At 36.4% G+C, this 17,572-nt stretch overlaps 1 protein-coding gene across 6 annotated transcripts in view; it reads right to left on the reverse strand.

The window, feature by feature from the left end:
• Window positions 1–17,572, reverse strand: part of MKLN1 (muskelin 1) — a 329,771-nt gene that overhangs the window by 26,192 nt on the left and 286,007 nt on the right. For all 6 annotated transcript variants that reach the window (XM_081799638.1, XM_081799639.1, XM_081799636.1 and 3 more), the window contains 4 exons: window positions 13,379–13,526; window positions 9,299–9,413; window positions 7,835–7,974; window positions 584–686 (listed from right to left, as the gene is read on the reverse strand). In XM_081799638.1, the coding sequence (XP_081655764.1) occupies window positions 584–686; window positions 7,835–7,974; window positions 9,299–9,413; window positions 13,379–13,526 (506 nt within the window). The remainder of the gene's footprint in view (window positions 1–583; window positions 687–7,834; window positions 7,975–9,298; window positions 9,414–13,378; window positions 13,527–17,572) is intronic.

Here is a 17,572-nt window from a genome sequence, read left to right on the forward strand (position 1 = left end):
ATAAGCAAATATGCCCTAAAAATATTACATCTTCTCTTCTCCCTCTAGTATTAGTAAGAAAAAAAACCCTGAAAAGTAATTATCTGCTACTAATTTCTCAAGGTCAGGGACTCCTGATGAAAGAAGTCAGTAGACTGTAGTTGAACTATTCTGCTATGACATTCATATAACTAAATACCAAGGTAGCAGGGATTCTACTCCTACCAACCTCTCTTCACTTTCTTCTTCTAAAAGAGGAGAGTTTTCTTTCTTCTCTTACGGGATTTTGGAGTATCAAGAGAAAAGTTTATATTGAGCCATTATGTAATCCTTAAGTGAAAGAAGCATGGGACTACGGAAGTAAAAATTTCTATTTCCTTCCCAACACACAAAACTAATGTCTAGGCTAAAACTTTAAACCTGAGAATCCTTTTCTGAAAGGATCAAGGGTTTTTTTGTGTGACCTGAACCTTTTATCATCACATGAAAGCAAGCCTATTCAATTTTTATTTCATCTGCTCTGGGCTACTTTAAAAATTATTAGTGTCATCATATTTTCCTCATTTCCTTTAAACATCTAAGAGAAAAAACAGCAAGTTTTTACCTCTTTTGTCTCTTCTGGGTCTGAATGATCCACAGTTATATAAAGATCGTTTTGTAAATATTTCAGAGCACTAAGGGGGTCCATTTGGGCCTTTTCTTCAAACCTAGAAAATGTAAACAAGAATAATAATTGTCTGGAGTTATGAGAAAACATCAGAAATGTCATTCAGACCTGCAGTGGAATACTCTCTGTCTGAGGAGTCACTGCGGGTATCTAACAAAAACCTGTGTTTGGGAATCCAGAAGTGCGAACACTGCCCCGCAGAAGTAATGATAATGCCAGGTGGGCACAGGCGTCACGGTGCTAGAGACGGGGGGGAGCACTTCCTTCCCTCCTCTAAAACTGCAAGCTAAGATTAAATCAACTATGAAACATAGTGAACATGTCAAATATTTTACATAACAAAACTGCAAAAGAGCTGAATATGTTTCATAAAAAACAAGTAGAGCTAAAATAAAAATACCTGGTTAGATCTGTGTAATATACATTCCACCAGAGGTGCCTAACGGGATACTTCAGAAACAGAAATGAGTATAGTTTCTTTTCTATCATTAACACTGATGGAAAAAATATATATTTTAAAGAATTTTATTTTATTTTATTCATTTGAGACAGAGATACAGAGTGAGAGAGAGAACAGGAGCAGTGGGGAGAGGCAGAGGAAGAGAGAGAAGCAGACTCCCTGCTGAGCAGGGAGCCCGATGTGGGGCTCGATCCCAGGACCTGGAGATCATGACCTGAGCCGAAGGCAGACGCTTAACCGACTGAGCCACCCAGGCGCCCCTGAAAAAAATATATATTTTAAATTGATTAAATATTTTTAATAAGATTTCCTGTCTCAGTCAATAACGAAAACAACTGTAGCAATTACTTATCAAGCGTGTTATGTGCTAGACACTGTATTGAGTATTTTACATATATTACTGCATTTACCCCCACTCTGATGACAATATACTTTATCATTTTTTACAGATGAGAAACTGAGGCTCAGAATGAACTCGGCCAAGATAAGAGCTAAAAAATGGCAGAAGTAGAATCAAACACAGATCCATCTGATTCCAAAGCTGAAAAGAAAACAATGAGTTAGTTCTCTAACAGAAAAAAAAAATCTGCTTGGGACTGTTTATCTATTTAAATCTTTTGTTATGGCATAATTATATATGGATTTATTTGTAATAAGTTGGTATGCTTTTCAAAATATTGTACAGAGAGAAAGAAAAGAAGACATTTAATTTCACTTGGGAAAGGAAAATAATGAGCCTTTCACAATGGTGTTCAGGCTGATGGCATCAATAATTTCCTGTCTTTAGAGCTAATCTCAGAGATAGAGTACCTGTATTTCAAGCAGGGCAAAGACTAGCAAAATTTTACAGCTCTGTTGTATCAGATAGTACCAGGCCTGTCAGCTAGCCTTCAAGCCCTCAGATGAGAGAGCTCCTTAGGCAGAGGTCATGTTACTCTACCATCTTGTCCAAAATGGGTTAGACCAGTTTTGGTACCTGAGACAAAAGCAATCCTCTGAAGCTTGATCAGCAGTTTATAAAGTAGCCTGGCAGAATTATTCCCAATAGGGGTACTCTCCCCAGGGAGCCCTCTCTAAGAAGATACTCTCTGAGAGAATCTGAATGTGAGATACACAAGGACATAAAAGACACACAAAACATAGAAGTCAGTAAATAGAACACATGAGATGGTAGGTAGATTCCTTCCCGTCCTATCCCTCTTTTCTTTCCTTTCTTCCTATCTATCTACCTACTTATTTACCAAAGCCACACGTACCTATCTAGCTGTCTATCTGTCTTTGGAAGCTATGAGATTGAGGGAAAGCAGAATTTGGAATAATCAGCAGAACAGGAGAAGCAGGTAAAAAGCAGCAGAAAGACAGAGGTTCAGTTATAAGGAAAGCTACTATAGTGACTCCTTGCTAGTAGAATTGTTCTAAAACCCTAAATAATTCTTCAGTAGGCCCATGGGCGCCTGGGTGGCTCAGTTGGTTAGGCGACTGCCTTCGGCTCAGGTCATGATCCTGGAGTCCCGGGATCGAGTTCCGCATCGGGCTCCCTGCTCGGCAGGGAGTCTGCTTCTCCCTCTGACCCTCCTCCTTCTCATGCTGTCTCTCATTCTCTCTCTCTCAAATAAATAAATAAAATCTTTAAAAAAAAAAAAATTCTTCATTAGGCCTCACTGTTCAAAGGTTGAGGCAATGCCGGAATTGTCTGGATATTCTCATAATAACTTCTCTTTTAGTGAGATATCCTAGGAATGTCTTTATCCTTTACTTCCTGAAATAACTTAACCAACACACATACCATCCTATTAAGATCCAGTCAAGAGATCCATTTTCCTAGAAGGTGTTTTTTCTCTCTTTTTTCTAAGCTTTCTTTGGCCTGCAAAAACTCATCATTGGACTTATGTCTGCAGTCTAGAATTCTATTTCAGCCAACAACTGTGTCCTGTACCTAGAGGAACAGGAATCAACCCTATTAAAAAGTTTTTCTTTTGCTCCTTTCTACCCCAAATTGTTGATAAGTCTGTAAATTTGAATGTTATAGGGAAAAATAATAGTGGTATTTATTTACTGTACTGCATGGTACCATTAAGAACAAAGACACAGGGGCGCCTGGGTGGCTCAGTCGTTAAGTGTCTGCCTTCGGCTCAGGTCATGATCCCAGGGTCCTGGGATCGAGCCCCGCATCGGGCTCCCTGCTCGGCGGGAAGCCTGCTTCTCCCTCTCCCACTCCCCCTGCTTATGTTCCCTCTCTAGCTGTGTCTCCCTCTGTCAAATAAATGAATAAAATTAAAAAAAAAAAAAAAAAAAAGAACAAAGACACATTTCTTGGCATACAGTATACTTCTCTCCTTCCAAATTTATATTTTAACTAAATAGAATACGTAACTGTTTTCCATAAGAATAATAATGAAAATAAACAAGCCAGCCCAGCAGTATAGGGTAAGGTCCCACAGAATGAAACACTAGGTATCTAATTTAATATGAAATTTAAATTAAAAAGGTAATTCTCATGCTCTATTTCAATTCATATAAAGCAACTTCTATCTATTCTGCCTGCAATGTAGCAATGTCCCTCAAACTCCTGAATTCATCTAAGGGTTGGTAGAAAAAAAAGCCTATGTCTTTTCAAATATCTAAAATGGGCCAGGGGCGCCTGGCTGGCTCAGGCAGTGGAACATGTGACTCTTTGACCTAGGGGTTGTGAGTTTGAGCCCCACACTGGGGGTAGAGATTACTTAAAAATCAAATCTTTAAAAATAAATAAAAATAAAAATAAATAAGTAAATAAATAAATAAAATGGGCCTTTGACTACCAGTTCAAATTAGTAGTAGACAAGATTCTCAGGATGCCCTGACTACTCTCCTTTCATACCCATATCCAATCCATCAAGAAATTCTGTTGGTGCAATCTTCAAAGTTTATCCAGAATCTTACTGGGCTTTCTTGATCTCAACCTTTTACTCAGTTCTTTTGGAAGAAAACCTAGAATGGTTTTTATTAAAAGAGAAATCTGAGTGTGTTATTCCTCTACGTAAAATCTTTCAATGCTCTCCTTTCACTCAGAGTAAAAGCCAAAGACCCTTCACCAACTGTCCCCTTCTTATCTCTCTGACCTCATTTCCTACCACAATCACCTCACTCATTCTACTTCTACCACACTGTTCTCCTCAATTTATTCCTCAAATAATCCAGGCATATTTTTAACCTCAGAGCCTTGTCTATTACCTATCTGGAACACTTTTCCTCTCAAATATCTACATGATTCGTTCTCTCATATTCTTTATTTTTTTAAAAAGATTTATTTATGTATTTATTTCAGAGAGAGGGCAAACTCGCGTGCAAGTTGGGGGGAGGGGCAGAGGGAGAGGGAGAATCTCAAGCTGACTCTGCACTGAGCAAGGAGCCCGATGTGGGGCTTGATCTCATGACCATGAAATCATGACCTGAGTCCTGAAATCAAGAGTCGGTTGCCTAACTGAGCCACCTAGGTAGCCCTTCTTCCCTTATGTTCTTTAGGTCACTATTCACCTTTGCAGTGAGGTCTATCCTAACATTCTTATTTAAAAATCACATACCCAGCTCCCTAACTTGTACAAAATAGTTCTTAACCTGTTTTAGTTCTTTTTCATAATACTTATTAACATATAAATTCTGTATTATGTTTACTGCTAGTCTTCCTTCATAAGATAGAAACTTGGGGATAGGAATTTTTGCTTATTTTCTTCACTGACATATCCACAGAGCCTAGGATAATACCTAGCACACAGTAGGTGCTTAATAAATATTTCTTCAATAAATGAAGTTTCACTGATGTATAAAGACCCATAGGTGGTTGTTGTGGCCATTTTATACATGAGCAAAGTGATCTCCAGAAAGACAAAGTTACAAGGCTTAAAGATCAATCCAAGGTTCAGGTCTAGTACTTTTTCCAATGTAAGACATTAGCTCCTAAAACTGAAGTCAAAAAGTAATCACAATCAGAAAAGAATAATACTGTGTTCCATAATTTTATGCTACTATTACTACTCTAAATGAAAATACTCTATATAGGGGCGCCTGGGCGGCTCAGTCATTAACCGTCTGCCTTCGGCTCAGGTCATGATCCGGTCCTGGGATCAAGCCCTGCATCGGGCTCTGTGCTCAGAGGGAAGCCTGCTTCTCCCTCTCCCACTCCCCCTGCTAGTGTTCCCTCTCTGGCTGTGTCTCTCTCTGTCAAATAAATAAATAAAATTAAAAAAAAAAAATACTCTATATAAATGGATAGGGTCTTTAAACGTTCTTAAATTCTCCTTTCAGGGCTTTTCTGGTTTCAGTTCTGAGATGAGCTAGCATACTTCTTTTCCCATGGTAGAAAATTTCAAAGGCTGCTTCTTTGCCCCATCACACAAACTTGTTGCCTCTCAGCTTCAGTCACTATTTTATGAACCATTCTCATCCTCAAAAAATTTGCTAGAGTTTTTCATCATATATTTAAAGTTTAAATGATTTGTTACTGATTATTATCTTTTATTCTTTATCCACTGACATTCCTTACTTTATGCCTTTTACCAGCACAAGTCACTAACAGTGGTGTTTGTACTTAAAACTTAAAACATGCCATAATATATAATATTTCAGATTTCCACAAATTGTCATTTCACGTGCCCAATGATATATTTTCAAAAGAAAAAAACAATCGTCAAAGATTAAAAAAAAAAAAAATACTTCTCACAATGGTATGGCTGTGAGAAAATGAATAATCCTACTTACTTCTGGAAGGAATGCAAATTAACTTTCTGGAGGGCAACTGATAATTCACCAATTCTACCAATATCCTACAGAATTTTTGGATAGGGGTACATATGGAAGTATATAATAATATTACAGTATTATTTATAATAGCAAATAAGCTGGAAATAATCTAAATATTTTACAAAAGTAAACTTAGAAAATTACACATAAAATAGAACACTATGCAGCCATTAGAACTATAATTTGTATTTGTATTTATTAACATGGTAATAAGATGTCTGTAATATATCATTCATTGAAAGAAATCAGATTCAAAGCATTATGATCCCTATTTTTCAGTAAAACAAAAATATATGTGTGCACATATAAAGGATACACACCACAACAGTAAGTTGTTATTTCTCAATGGACAGGATGATGCATGATTCAATTATTTTGCAGGGTGAGAGGACTTATTTTTTTTTATTAACCATACATTACTTTTTTAAATTAAAAGCCAGAGGAAAATGTTTATAAGTGAATTCAAATTCTTTACATATAGTACCTAAAAATCTCCTCTAATCTCCAATGGGCTCCTGGTCAGGAAATTTTTAAAAAGCTCAATTTAATTACCCAACTACCCGTTCCTGTATCTGAAGTAGAAAAAGAACGCTATAATTTCCTCTCTGTCTCATCCTTGAAAAACTAACTCTAACATTAAGTAAAATACTGAAGAATAAAATTTTAGCAGTGTACACCTTAGTTGAAGGTACCTCAAGCTTAAATCTTATTAATAAAACAGAATTTATCTCTTGTCATCCAGTCAACAAGAGGATTCAGAACCTTTCTCCTGTAGATTCTACAGGAAATACACTAATTACTCACAGTAATGCCAAAGTAACAGAAGTAACTAGCTTCTGTTATTAATTTATCTTTCAAGCACAACTTGTGAAAGCAGAGAAGGGAACAGTAAGTAAACATGATATGATAAAGGAAAACAGTTTAATAATTTATACCAGAGATTTTTATGTATTTATATTCTATATAAGATAAAATACATAAATATATGTAATAGACATATAAACATGTATGTGTAAATACACAGACATACATGTATGCATGTGCAGTGGTGATGGTGGTGGTGAAGTGATGAATGCTGGAGTCAAAATACTCAGGACCATATCCTGGCTGTGTCACTTACAGCTGAGTGACCCTAGATGAATTATATAACCCATTTAAAAATACCCCATTTCTTCTTTTATGAAATAGTGATAAGAACAGTACTTATTCAATTGTCTTACTGTAGGAATAATATGCGAGATCTAGCACACAAAAATTGCTCAATAAATGGTAACTATTATCATCATTAAAGGCTAAACTTCTCCTTCCAAACTATAAACTTTTCTTACCATCGAACATTATCAATAACTAAAGGACAGATATGCTTTTCTACATTTTTCAGTAGCTTATCATCACCTGCTAGGGCTCAAAAGCAAACATGACCCACGAAATATATATGAAAATGTTTGATTACATGATTTTGCAATTAAATGGCAAAGTGAATGATGTAAAACCAAAATCATATTTGAAGTTGTATTCTGAAACATCAGATTAGGAAGATAATTTAGTCAGCTATATCATCGCATTCACTGTTAAGAAAGTTATCAATAGGCTAGGCATATGGCAATAATATAGAACTGATGTACTTTGTACTGAGTAGGCCTTGAGTTACTGGAAGATAGGTTCATCACCTTCATAGAAATTTCTTCCATTTAACAGTTGCAAAATTTCCTTGTTCTATATCTAGAAAATTTTAGCATCAATATATATCTTCACTCTGTATCTTCCTTTGAAAGAGGAAAGCAAAAATAAGGAAAATAAAAGGGCATTTACGAGAGTCATGATCTTCACAGTATTTACACTGTAGTATTAGTAAATTTCCAAAGACAAAGCCCTATCTCCAAAGTCGAGGTAACACCAACAATAGCTGATAATGTTAAATAAAAGTTTTCAGTGAGTTATTTTTATACCTGTGTTTTCTTATCAGGTACTTGCAGTGCCTCAGTAAGTAATCTTTTGAAGGCCTACATAACTTCAGTGACCAGAAGTCATCTAATCTCATCTTTGGAGAGCAAGATTTTCCTGGATTTCCACCAAATAAATAATGAACCTAAAATAAACAAAACAAGCCACATTTTAAGATGCATGCATACTCCGGAAACTACAGAAGTCATAATAAAATTTCTTCATTTTGGTAGCAAAGTGTAACAGTAATAATTAAAACATTACTGCATTTCTAACAAAGGCTTCTTTTGATGTTTCTCACTTCCATTTTACTTTAAAGTACTGTGGCTACTTCCTTAAGCTGCATTTTAGATTAAAATGAGCTGTATTACCACAATTATACTGACAATGGAAGACATGAAACAAAAGCAACGATAGTAAGAAGCTAATCCATGATAAAGAGTTTACTTAGGGCAACAAATAATGGGGATTATTAAGTTAACCAAGTGTTGATCATAACAACAAACAAGATCTTTAATAAAACTCTGACACACATGTTGAATCACCGAAGGTCAATAGTAACTAGAACTTTTAAATTTTAGCATCTTAATTTTGCTTTAGGCTTACTGCCAAATATTAAGTGGTACATATAATTTGTGACATAACTTGTAAAATATTACATTATTCAATACCAAAAAAAAAAGAAATGAAAAAGGAATGCAATAATGATTTCATTGGTATAATTTTAGTGATATTCTGTACTTAAACAAAGTGTTAAAACAGTTCCTGAAGTTTTGAAAACATATATGTTCAACAGTGTTATACAATAGCGATATTACTTCTATCCTACAGATCCAAATTCATTTACCCTTTAATCTGGGAGACTCTAAGAGAAAGGGCTTTTATTCACTCTTATGGTAATATTTACCTAAAGGTCTGAAGTCATATGGAATTTTTTTTAAACTCTATGTAAAGTTTAAGGGAGACATAGTTTAAAGAAACCACCCTGAACATTTAGTGACACTAAAACTTGAGAATGCAGGACTGTTTTTGTGAGGCCAATAGAAAAAACACGTCACGTCATAGGAAAAATAAAGATAAAAAGACTTCTTACACAATAGGAAAATCTAAAATCAGAAGTTACATATACTTTTTTATATCATGGGACAAGGTATCCTAATGCTAAAAACTGTAGATTTTTTAGTTGGATATTGATATTGTAGAAACAACAGGTCATGCAATGTATCTGATCTATGCAGCTACAAAGCAAAGTGCAAAAGTGCCAGGAACTTTGGACTATGGAAAATGGTTATTCTCTTAAGGAATTTTAGGGAGAAATGATATTGAATGTCTGCTATATATTCTATGATGTCTGCTATATATTATAACTTTTTATTCAAAGGCACTTAAAAATAATCAGAAACATTTATTTTGGGATTCTATCAGATTATAGGTCTTGGAAAGTTTACAAGTCGATATAGTTACGGTACCTTGTGTAACTCATCATATACAAGCTGATGGGCAAATCTTGGACATGGTTCTTCCTCCTGAAGACTTTTACTTGGATTATCCTTTGCAGCTTGATCATTCTTATAGACGCAAGACCTGCAAGATATTGCTTTTTAAGGCATTTTATCCTAAAATTAGCAGCATACATAATATTAATAGAACTTTAGCAAGCAAATTAACTGGATGTCTAATTCCAACAAAAAATTTATAAATCTGCTCACATCAAATCTTAAAAGTTCTGGTCGTGCTCACACAATAGTACGAATTTGTTAGAATGGCATTCTTACATTCTTTTAATGTCCATCCAAAACCTCACTTAAGAACAACCTATTTCACGTTATGAAACACAGACAGCATATATGAAAGTTCAAAGCAAAGTCTAAAAGACAAGATAATTCCATCTATTTATTCACAATAAAAAACCCTCACAGATTTCTTTCAGTTTTACTGCTTAAAATAAATGTCCTACTTTGGAAATAATAAATTCCTTAGTTGCAAGCATGGAGGAAGTTCTCTGAAGCTCCTGTTTTGTAAAATATCCACTTATGCAGTAATCACAGAATGTTTGAGCTGGATTCTCTAGGCCATTGTTTTCCAAAGCAAAATGTGCAGCACTAGTTCTGTGAGATACTCTGTGACTTAAAGGTCCTGGTTTGAAAACACTAAATAATGCCTCCCACCCTGCTCTACTGAAATCAGTTAATTTGTCAAAACTAAGACCACCTGGAGGGGAAGGGAAGGAAAAATAAAATAAGATAAAAACAGAAAGGGAAGCAAACCATAAGAGACTCTTAAATATAGAGAACAAACTGAGCCTTACTGGAGGGGAGGTGGGTTGGGGGGGGCGGATAAGTTAATTGGGTGATGGGCATTAAGAAAGGTACTTGTTGGGATGAGCACTGGGTGTTTTATGTAAATGATGAATCACTAAATTCTACTCCTGAAACCAATACTACACTATGTGTTAACTAACTTGAATTTAAACAAAACAAAACAAAACCAAGACCACCTGGGAACATTAAAAAAAAAAACATTGTTCTCAATTTCACACATCTACTTAGTAGCAAAATCTAGACTAAAATACAATTCTCCTGACTTCCAGACCAGGGATCATCTACTAATTGAAAAATTCAGAGGTATAATCCATTCATAGAACAAATTGTATACATAGGCACCAATATTGACTTCTTTTCCCAATATAGGCATACACCTGAGATGTTGTGGGTTCATTTCCAGACCACCACAATAAAGCAAATACTGTAATTAAGTGAGTCAAAGGAATTCTTTTGTTTCCCAAAGCATACAGAAGTTATGTTTATACTATTCTGTAGTCTATTAAGCATGCAACAGCATTATGTCTACAAAACAATGGATATACCTTAATTAAAAAATACTTTATTGCTAAAAAATGCTAATCAACCTCTGAGTTTTCAGCAAGTCATAATCTTTTTGCTGGTGGAGGGGCTTGCCTCAATGTTGATGGCTGTTAAATGATCAGAGTGCTGGTTGCTGTGGCAATTTCTTAAAATAAAACAGTTGACCCTTGAACAATATGGGTTTGAACTACACGGATCCACTATAACGCAGATTTTTTTTTACAGTACAGTATGGTAAATATATTTTCTCTTTCCTTATGATTTTCTTAACATTCTTTCCTCTCTTACCTTATTGTAAGAACACAGTATATACTACATATAACATATAAAATATGTATTAGTCAGGGCGCCTGGGTGGCTCAGTTGGTTAAGCGACTGCCTTCGGCTCAGGTCATGATCCTGGAGTCCCTGGATCGAGTCCCGCATCGGGCTCCCTGCTCAGCAGGGAGCCTGCTTCTGCCTCTGACCCTCCCCCCTCTCATGTGCTCTCTCTCTCTCATTCTCTCTGTCTCAAATAAATAAATAAATAAATAAATTAAAAAAAAAATATGTATTAGTCAACTGTTTATGTTATTGACAAGGCTTCTGATCAACAGTGGGCTATTAGCAGTTGGGTTTATAGGGAGTTAGGTTATACATGGAATTCCAACTGTGTGGGGGTTGGCACCCCTAAGGCCTGTGTTGTTCAAGGGTCAAGTATAGTGAAATTGGCTGCATCAACTCCCTTTCATCAACTATTTCTCTCTAGCATGCAGTGTTGTTTGACAACACTTTACCCATTAGTAGAACTTCTTTCAAAATTGGAGTAAATCCTCTCAACCCTGCTACTGCTTTATTGACTAAGTTTACGTAATATTCTAAATCCTTTGCTGTCATTTCTACAATCTTCACAGAGTCTACACCAGGAGTAGGTTCCATCTCAAGAAACCACTTTATCTCTTGCAGCAATGCAGTCACATTGTCAGGCTCCACTTCTAATAATGGTTCTCTTGCTCTTTCCATCACATCTGCAGTTACTTCCTCCACCGAAGTCTTGAACCTCTCAAAGTCATCCAGGAAGGCTGGAATCAACTTCTTCCAAATTCCTGCTCATGTAGGTATTTTGACCTCATCCCACAAATCTGAATGCTCTTCATGGCATCTAGAATGGTGAATCCCTTCCCAGAAGGTTTTCACTTTTCTTTGCCCAGATCCATCAGAGTAATTCATAATCTATGGCAGCTGTAATCTTATGAAATATATTTCTTAAATAAGAAGACTTCAAAGTTGAAATGACTCACTGATCCATAGGCTACAGAATGAATGCTGTGTTAGCAGGCATGAAAACATTAATCTCATTCTCCATCTCCATTAGAGCTCTTGAATGACCAGGTGCATCCTCAACGAGCAGTAATATGAAATGAATCTTTTTTTCTGAGCACTCAGTCTCATCAGTGGGCTTAAAATGTTCAGTAAACCATACTGTAAACAGATATGCTGTCTTTAGGCTTTGTTCTTCCATTTACAGAGCAGACGCACAGTAGATTTATCATAATTTTTAAGGGTCCTAAGATTTTCAGAATGATAAGTGAGCACTGTCTTCAACTTAAAGTTACCAACTGCGTTAGCACCTAACAAGTTAGTCAGCCTGTCCCCTGAAGCTTTGAAGCCAGGCATTGACTTCTCCTCTCTAGCTATGTAAGTCCTCGATGGCATCTTACTCCATTAGGAGGCTGTTTCATCTACAATGAAAATCTGCTATTTATTGTAGTCACCTTCATTAATGATCATGGTTAGATCTAAGATAACTTGTAGCTTCTACATCAGCACTTAGCTGTTACCAAGACAGCTTCTTTCCTTAAACCTTAGGAACCAACCTCTGCTAGCTTCAAACTTTTCTTTTGCAGCTTCCTCACCTCTCTCAGCCTTCACAGAATTGAAGAGTTAGGGTTTTGCTCTGGAGCAGGCTTTGGCTTAAGGGAATGTTGTGGCTGGTTTGATCTATCCAAACCTCTAAAACTTTCTTCATATCAGCAGTAAGGCTGTTTTGCTTTATCATTCATGGGTTCACTGGAACAGCACTTTTAATTTCCCTCAAGAACTTTTCCTTTGCATTCACAACTTGGCTGTTTGGCACAAGAGGACTAGCTTTCTCCCCCTCACTTGAACACTTAGAGGCCTTTGTAGGGTTATTAATTGGCCTAATTTCAATATGGTTATGTCTCAGGGAATAGGGAGGTCTAAGGAAAGGGAGAGAGATGAGGGAACAGATGGCTGGTAGAATGGTCAGAACACAAACAATATTTATAAATTAAGTTCACCATCTCATATGGGCACAGTTCATGGCACTCCTAAAACAATTACAACAGTAACATCAAAGATCACTGATAACCATAATAAATATAATAATGAAAAGATTTGAAATACTGTGAGAATTATCAAAATATGACATACAGACATAAAGTGAGCAAATTCTGCTGGAAAAATGGTGCTAATAGAAACGCTCAACACAAAGCTGCCAAACCTTCAACTTGTAAAAACTGAAACATGTGCAAAGTGCAATAAAATGAGGTAAGCCTATACTGACACTGAAATGCATGACATCACAAATTAGCATAAGTCTTCTACTTCTGTCTTCTTTTGAAGAAACCAACATCCTCAAATAAATGTTACATTGGGATTGAGACACAGACAAGAGCTCCTTACCAACTATTCCTCACAATGTCATAAATCCAGAATGAATTTCTGACATTCTCCTCCCTCTTTTCTTTGTCTTTGCTGAGTCCAGATAAGACATGTATTTCATTCAGTTCTGGATCAATGGTTGCTCTCTGTGTGAATCCTGTCATTGGAACTATAAATTGAGAGAAAATAAGATGACAACATTCATGTTAAATGACAGAGTAGAACCACTGTATAAAAGATACACCCTTGCCCTCTCCCTGTGTCCATGGCACTTACCTTCTAACATTACTACAGAACTTTTATATTACACAATAAATAACTGTTTATTGCATTCTCCCCACTCTAGAATGTAAACTGTACAAGGCAGAGGTAGTTCGGTTCACTATTTAGTTCCCAATGCCTGGCAAGTAGTTACCCAACTATTTGTTGAAAGAATAAACAGATGCTAACTACCAGGAAGGAGCTACAATGAGGGAAGAAGTAGAAAGAGGTATGCAATATAATCATTTTTACTGAGGAAAGAAAGGTCAATGCTTTAATTAACTGATTTTTTATCTCAGTCAGCTCTAATTTAATAGTAGAGGTAAAATATTCAAATGTTGACCTGGAAAAACACAAATTTGACAGAAAGTGAAACACAGGTTTGTTTAATAAGGCCAGGGTCATGTAAAATATCTGTTCGTGACATACAATGAAATGACACAATTTCCAAGTAAAAATAAAACACTTTGGGGTATAATACGCCATTTTGTTTTCCTGAATGGTTAAAACTGCCCAGAGTTAATAATATTTTATTTTTCTAAGAAATCCACTAAATGAGTGACTGTCATTCTGCATTATCCAGTAATTTGCAAAACACTAACACAGCAAACGCAAATTTTTCTCATCATTGTTATATGGAAATATTAGTTGAAATGTAATTTTGTGGGTCATGACATAATTGCCATGAATCTAATACAATGTCATTGTTTCAACACTACATTTCTTTTATACATGAACAATCATCATATGCTCAAAATGCTAAACAATTATCAGACTGAAGTAAAATATTTCAATCAATCCAGAATATTATGGCAGGAGACATTAGCCACATTGATCTTCATTTGTCTTTATCTACTTTAGCAGGGCCAAATGATCTGGCATTTATTTTTTTCCTAGTTTACCTAAATTCATGTGTCCTTTCACATTCCTATTCAATAAATTTGTTTGTGGAGTATTTTATTTTTTTTATTATACATTTTACATTTCTTTTTTAAGATTTTATTATTTGAGAAAGAGAGGGATTGAGAGATTGAGAGAACAAGAGGGAGGAGGGGCAGAAGAAGAAGCAGACTCCCTGTGGACCAGGGAGCCTGATACTGGCCTGATTCCAGGACCTTGGGATCATGACCCGAGCCGAAGGCAGATATTCAATCAACTGAGCCACCCAGTTGCCCCTGTTTGTGGAGTATTTTAAGAGACTACCCAATGCATTTCACAGTAAATATGATAAAAATAATACACACACACACATAACACAAATATGTTTATATTTATACACACATGCACATGGACCTAATCTTATTTATTTGACAGAGACAGACACAGCGAGAGAGGGAATACAAGCAGGGGGAGTGGGAAAGGGAGAAGCAAGCTTCCTGCCAAGCAGGGAGCCCGATGTGGGGCTTGATCCCAGGACCCTGGGCTCATGACCTGAGCCGAAGGCAGACGCTTAACAACTGAGCCACCCAGGCACCCCCTCATGGACCTAATCTTAATAATAATCTCAACCCTCATGCCATGGTCTTTAGTGGTTAAGTCTGGTATTTTCCTAATGACGCTTTCTAAAGTGCCAAGGTTCTGCCCTTCTGTTCCTCAGATAACCTTGGAAGATAAAACAGTAAAGAAATGAAATCACTTTTGTTAGTGGTAGAAGTAGAGGACATAACTGTATTGTATTTAAAATTTATTGTATTTAAATTTCTTCATTCCATTTCATCTTAATACTGAGCCTTTAAATTAAGAATTCTCTAAGATGGGTTGGCAAACTGTGGCTTGATCCGGCCTGCCTAGGGTCAAAGCAGGCCTCATCCATTCATTTACATTTTGTCTGTGGCTGTTTCCACGTTAAGATAGCAAGGTAACACTTGCAATACTGTATGTATGGCTTACAAAACTGAAAATATTTACACCTAGCTCTTCATATAAAAAGTGTGCTAACCCCTGTTCTATAATCTTTTAAAATGTGAATATCAGAAATGTATGACTCTTTTTCTTTTTTTTTAAGATTTTATTTATTTATTTGACAGAGACACAGCTAGAGAGGGAACACAAGCAGGGGGAGTGGGAGAGGAAGAAGCAGGCTCCCCACTGAGCAGGGAGCCCGAGACAGGGCTCAATCCTGGGATTCCAGGATCCTGACCTTAGCTGAAGGCAGACACTTAACAACTGAGCCACCCAGGCGCCCCTGAAATGTATGACTTATTATAAACTAATGCAACAAGCCACTTACCTTAAGTAAGGACCCACTGAGGAAATGGAAATTTTGGCGGAAACCTTCACACAGATATTAGGGAAGACAGCCTGGTGGACAAGATGCACCATGCATTTATACAACATCCCTGGTCAGTGTCTTATGTAAGGGAGAAGCCGGCTGGGAAAGATGCCTACCCTAGGCACAGGAAGTTACTGTTGATTACCTTTCTTAACAGATGTAGTCCTTTTTTTTTTTTCATATGGTTTCACTTATTTGTGGAACATAAGGAATAGCAAGGAGGACATTAGGAGAAGGAAGGGAAAAATCGGGGGGGAACTGGAGGGAGAGACGAACCATGAGAGACCATGGACTCCGAGAAACAAACAGGGTTCTAGAGGGGAGGGGGAGGGGGGACGGGCTAGCCCGGTGATGGGCACTAAGGAGGGCACGCACCGCACGGAGCACTGAGCGCCATACGAAAACAATGGATCGTGGATCACACCAAAAACCAATGATGTACTGTATGGTGACCAACACAACATAATAAAATTAAAAAAACAAAACAAAACAAAAAAAAACTAGTGAAAAGCAAAGGGACCCAGAAACCTTTTTTTAAGTGAACATTAGCCTTTGAAATGGAAGCCTAAATGGAAATGTATTACAGAAATTGACTATATTCTTTCTACAGGTTTTTGCTATCACATTTATAGTCAAGAGATCCTGCTTAGAATTAGTAGGTTGTATTAACTGGCCCCTTTAGGGAAAGAAATGCTATCATTTGCCCCAGTTGAAGACTTGCTATGTAAATTTGCCAATGGGCCAACCGGGTGTTTTGAAACATTGATACCACACTTTTGCTTTGTGCAGATGAGAGTGATTTGGTGACTCGATTTTTATATGAAATCTTGAGAATTCTGTGATTTTTTTTTTAAAGTAGGCTCCATACCCAACGTGGAGCTTGAACTCATGACCTTGAGATCAAGAGTCACAGGCTCTACTGATTAAGCTAGTCAGATGCCCGAAGAATTCTTTGCTTTTTAATGTGGGTGTTAATATCAATCAGGCACAGATGTAGTCCTTTATTCATAGATTCTAATATATAGGTAGGAATCACATATGAGAAAAATTTCAACAGTGTAAAGACAGGGGCCTAGATAAACATATAGAATGGGAAAAGATAAATCACAGAAAGAAACAACCTGAAAAAAAAACAAACTCATTATCTTTGTAAAGAGTAAAAAGAATATTACATCTATAAAACAAGAACAAGCTTCCTCCATAAAAAGGAATAGAAGATATGATATAAAAAAGTAAAACTATGACCAAAAAAATCAGATGACAAAATGAAAAGAAAAATGAGCTAACTAGTTAAAAGGAAGTCAGCGGCTGTAGGATAAAAATGATAAACTACCAGTAGAGCAAAAAATACAGAAATTATTATAGAAAAGTTACAGGACACAGAGGATAAAACCACTGAAGTAAGAAATCTCCCTGAGAAGAACACTCAGGAGAGGTGAAATAACATAGGAGGAAAAAATAATTAAAGAAAATCTCCCTGAATGGAAGAAACAAGTAAGTGTCCTGTTTGAAAGAACCCTAGGTTAGCTAAGCATGTTTTACAAAAAAACAAACAAAAAAAACCCCTTTATATATAGGTATTCCCCGCTTTTTGAAAGTTTTCATTACACCACTTTGCTTCTATGAAAGATCTATATTAGTACTTGTTTTAGCTAACTGAAAGAAATCTGAGGATTTTCACT

Source organism: Leptonychotes weddellii, chromosome 12 (genome assembly GCF_054177405.1).
Source record: "Leptonychotes weddellii isolate Sample4059 chromosome 12, ASM5417740v2, whole genome shotgun sequence".
NCBI lineage: Eukaryota > Metazoa > Chordata > Mammalia > Carnivora > Phocidae > Leptonychotes > Leptonychotes weddellii.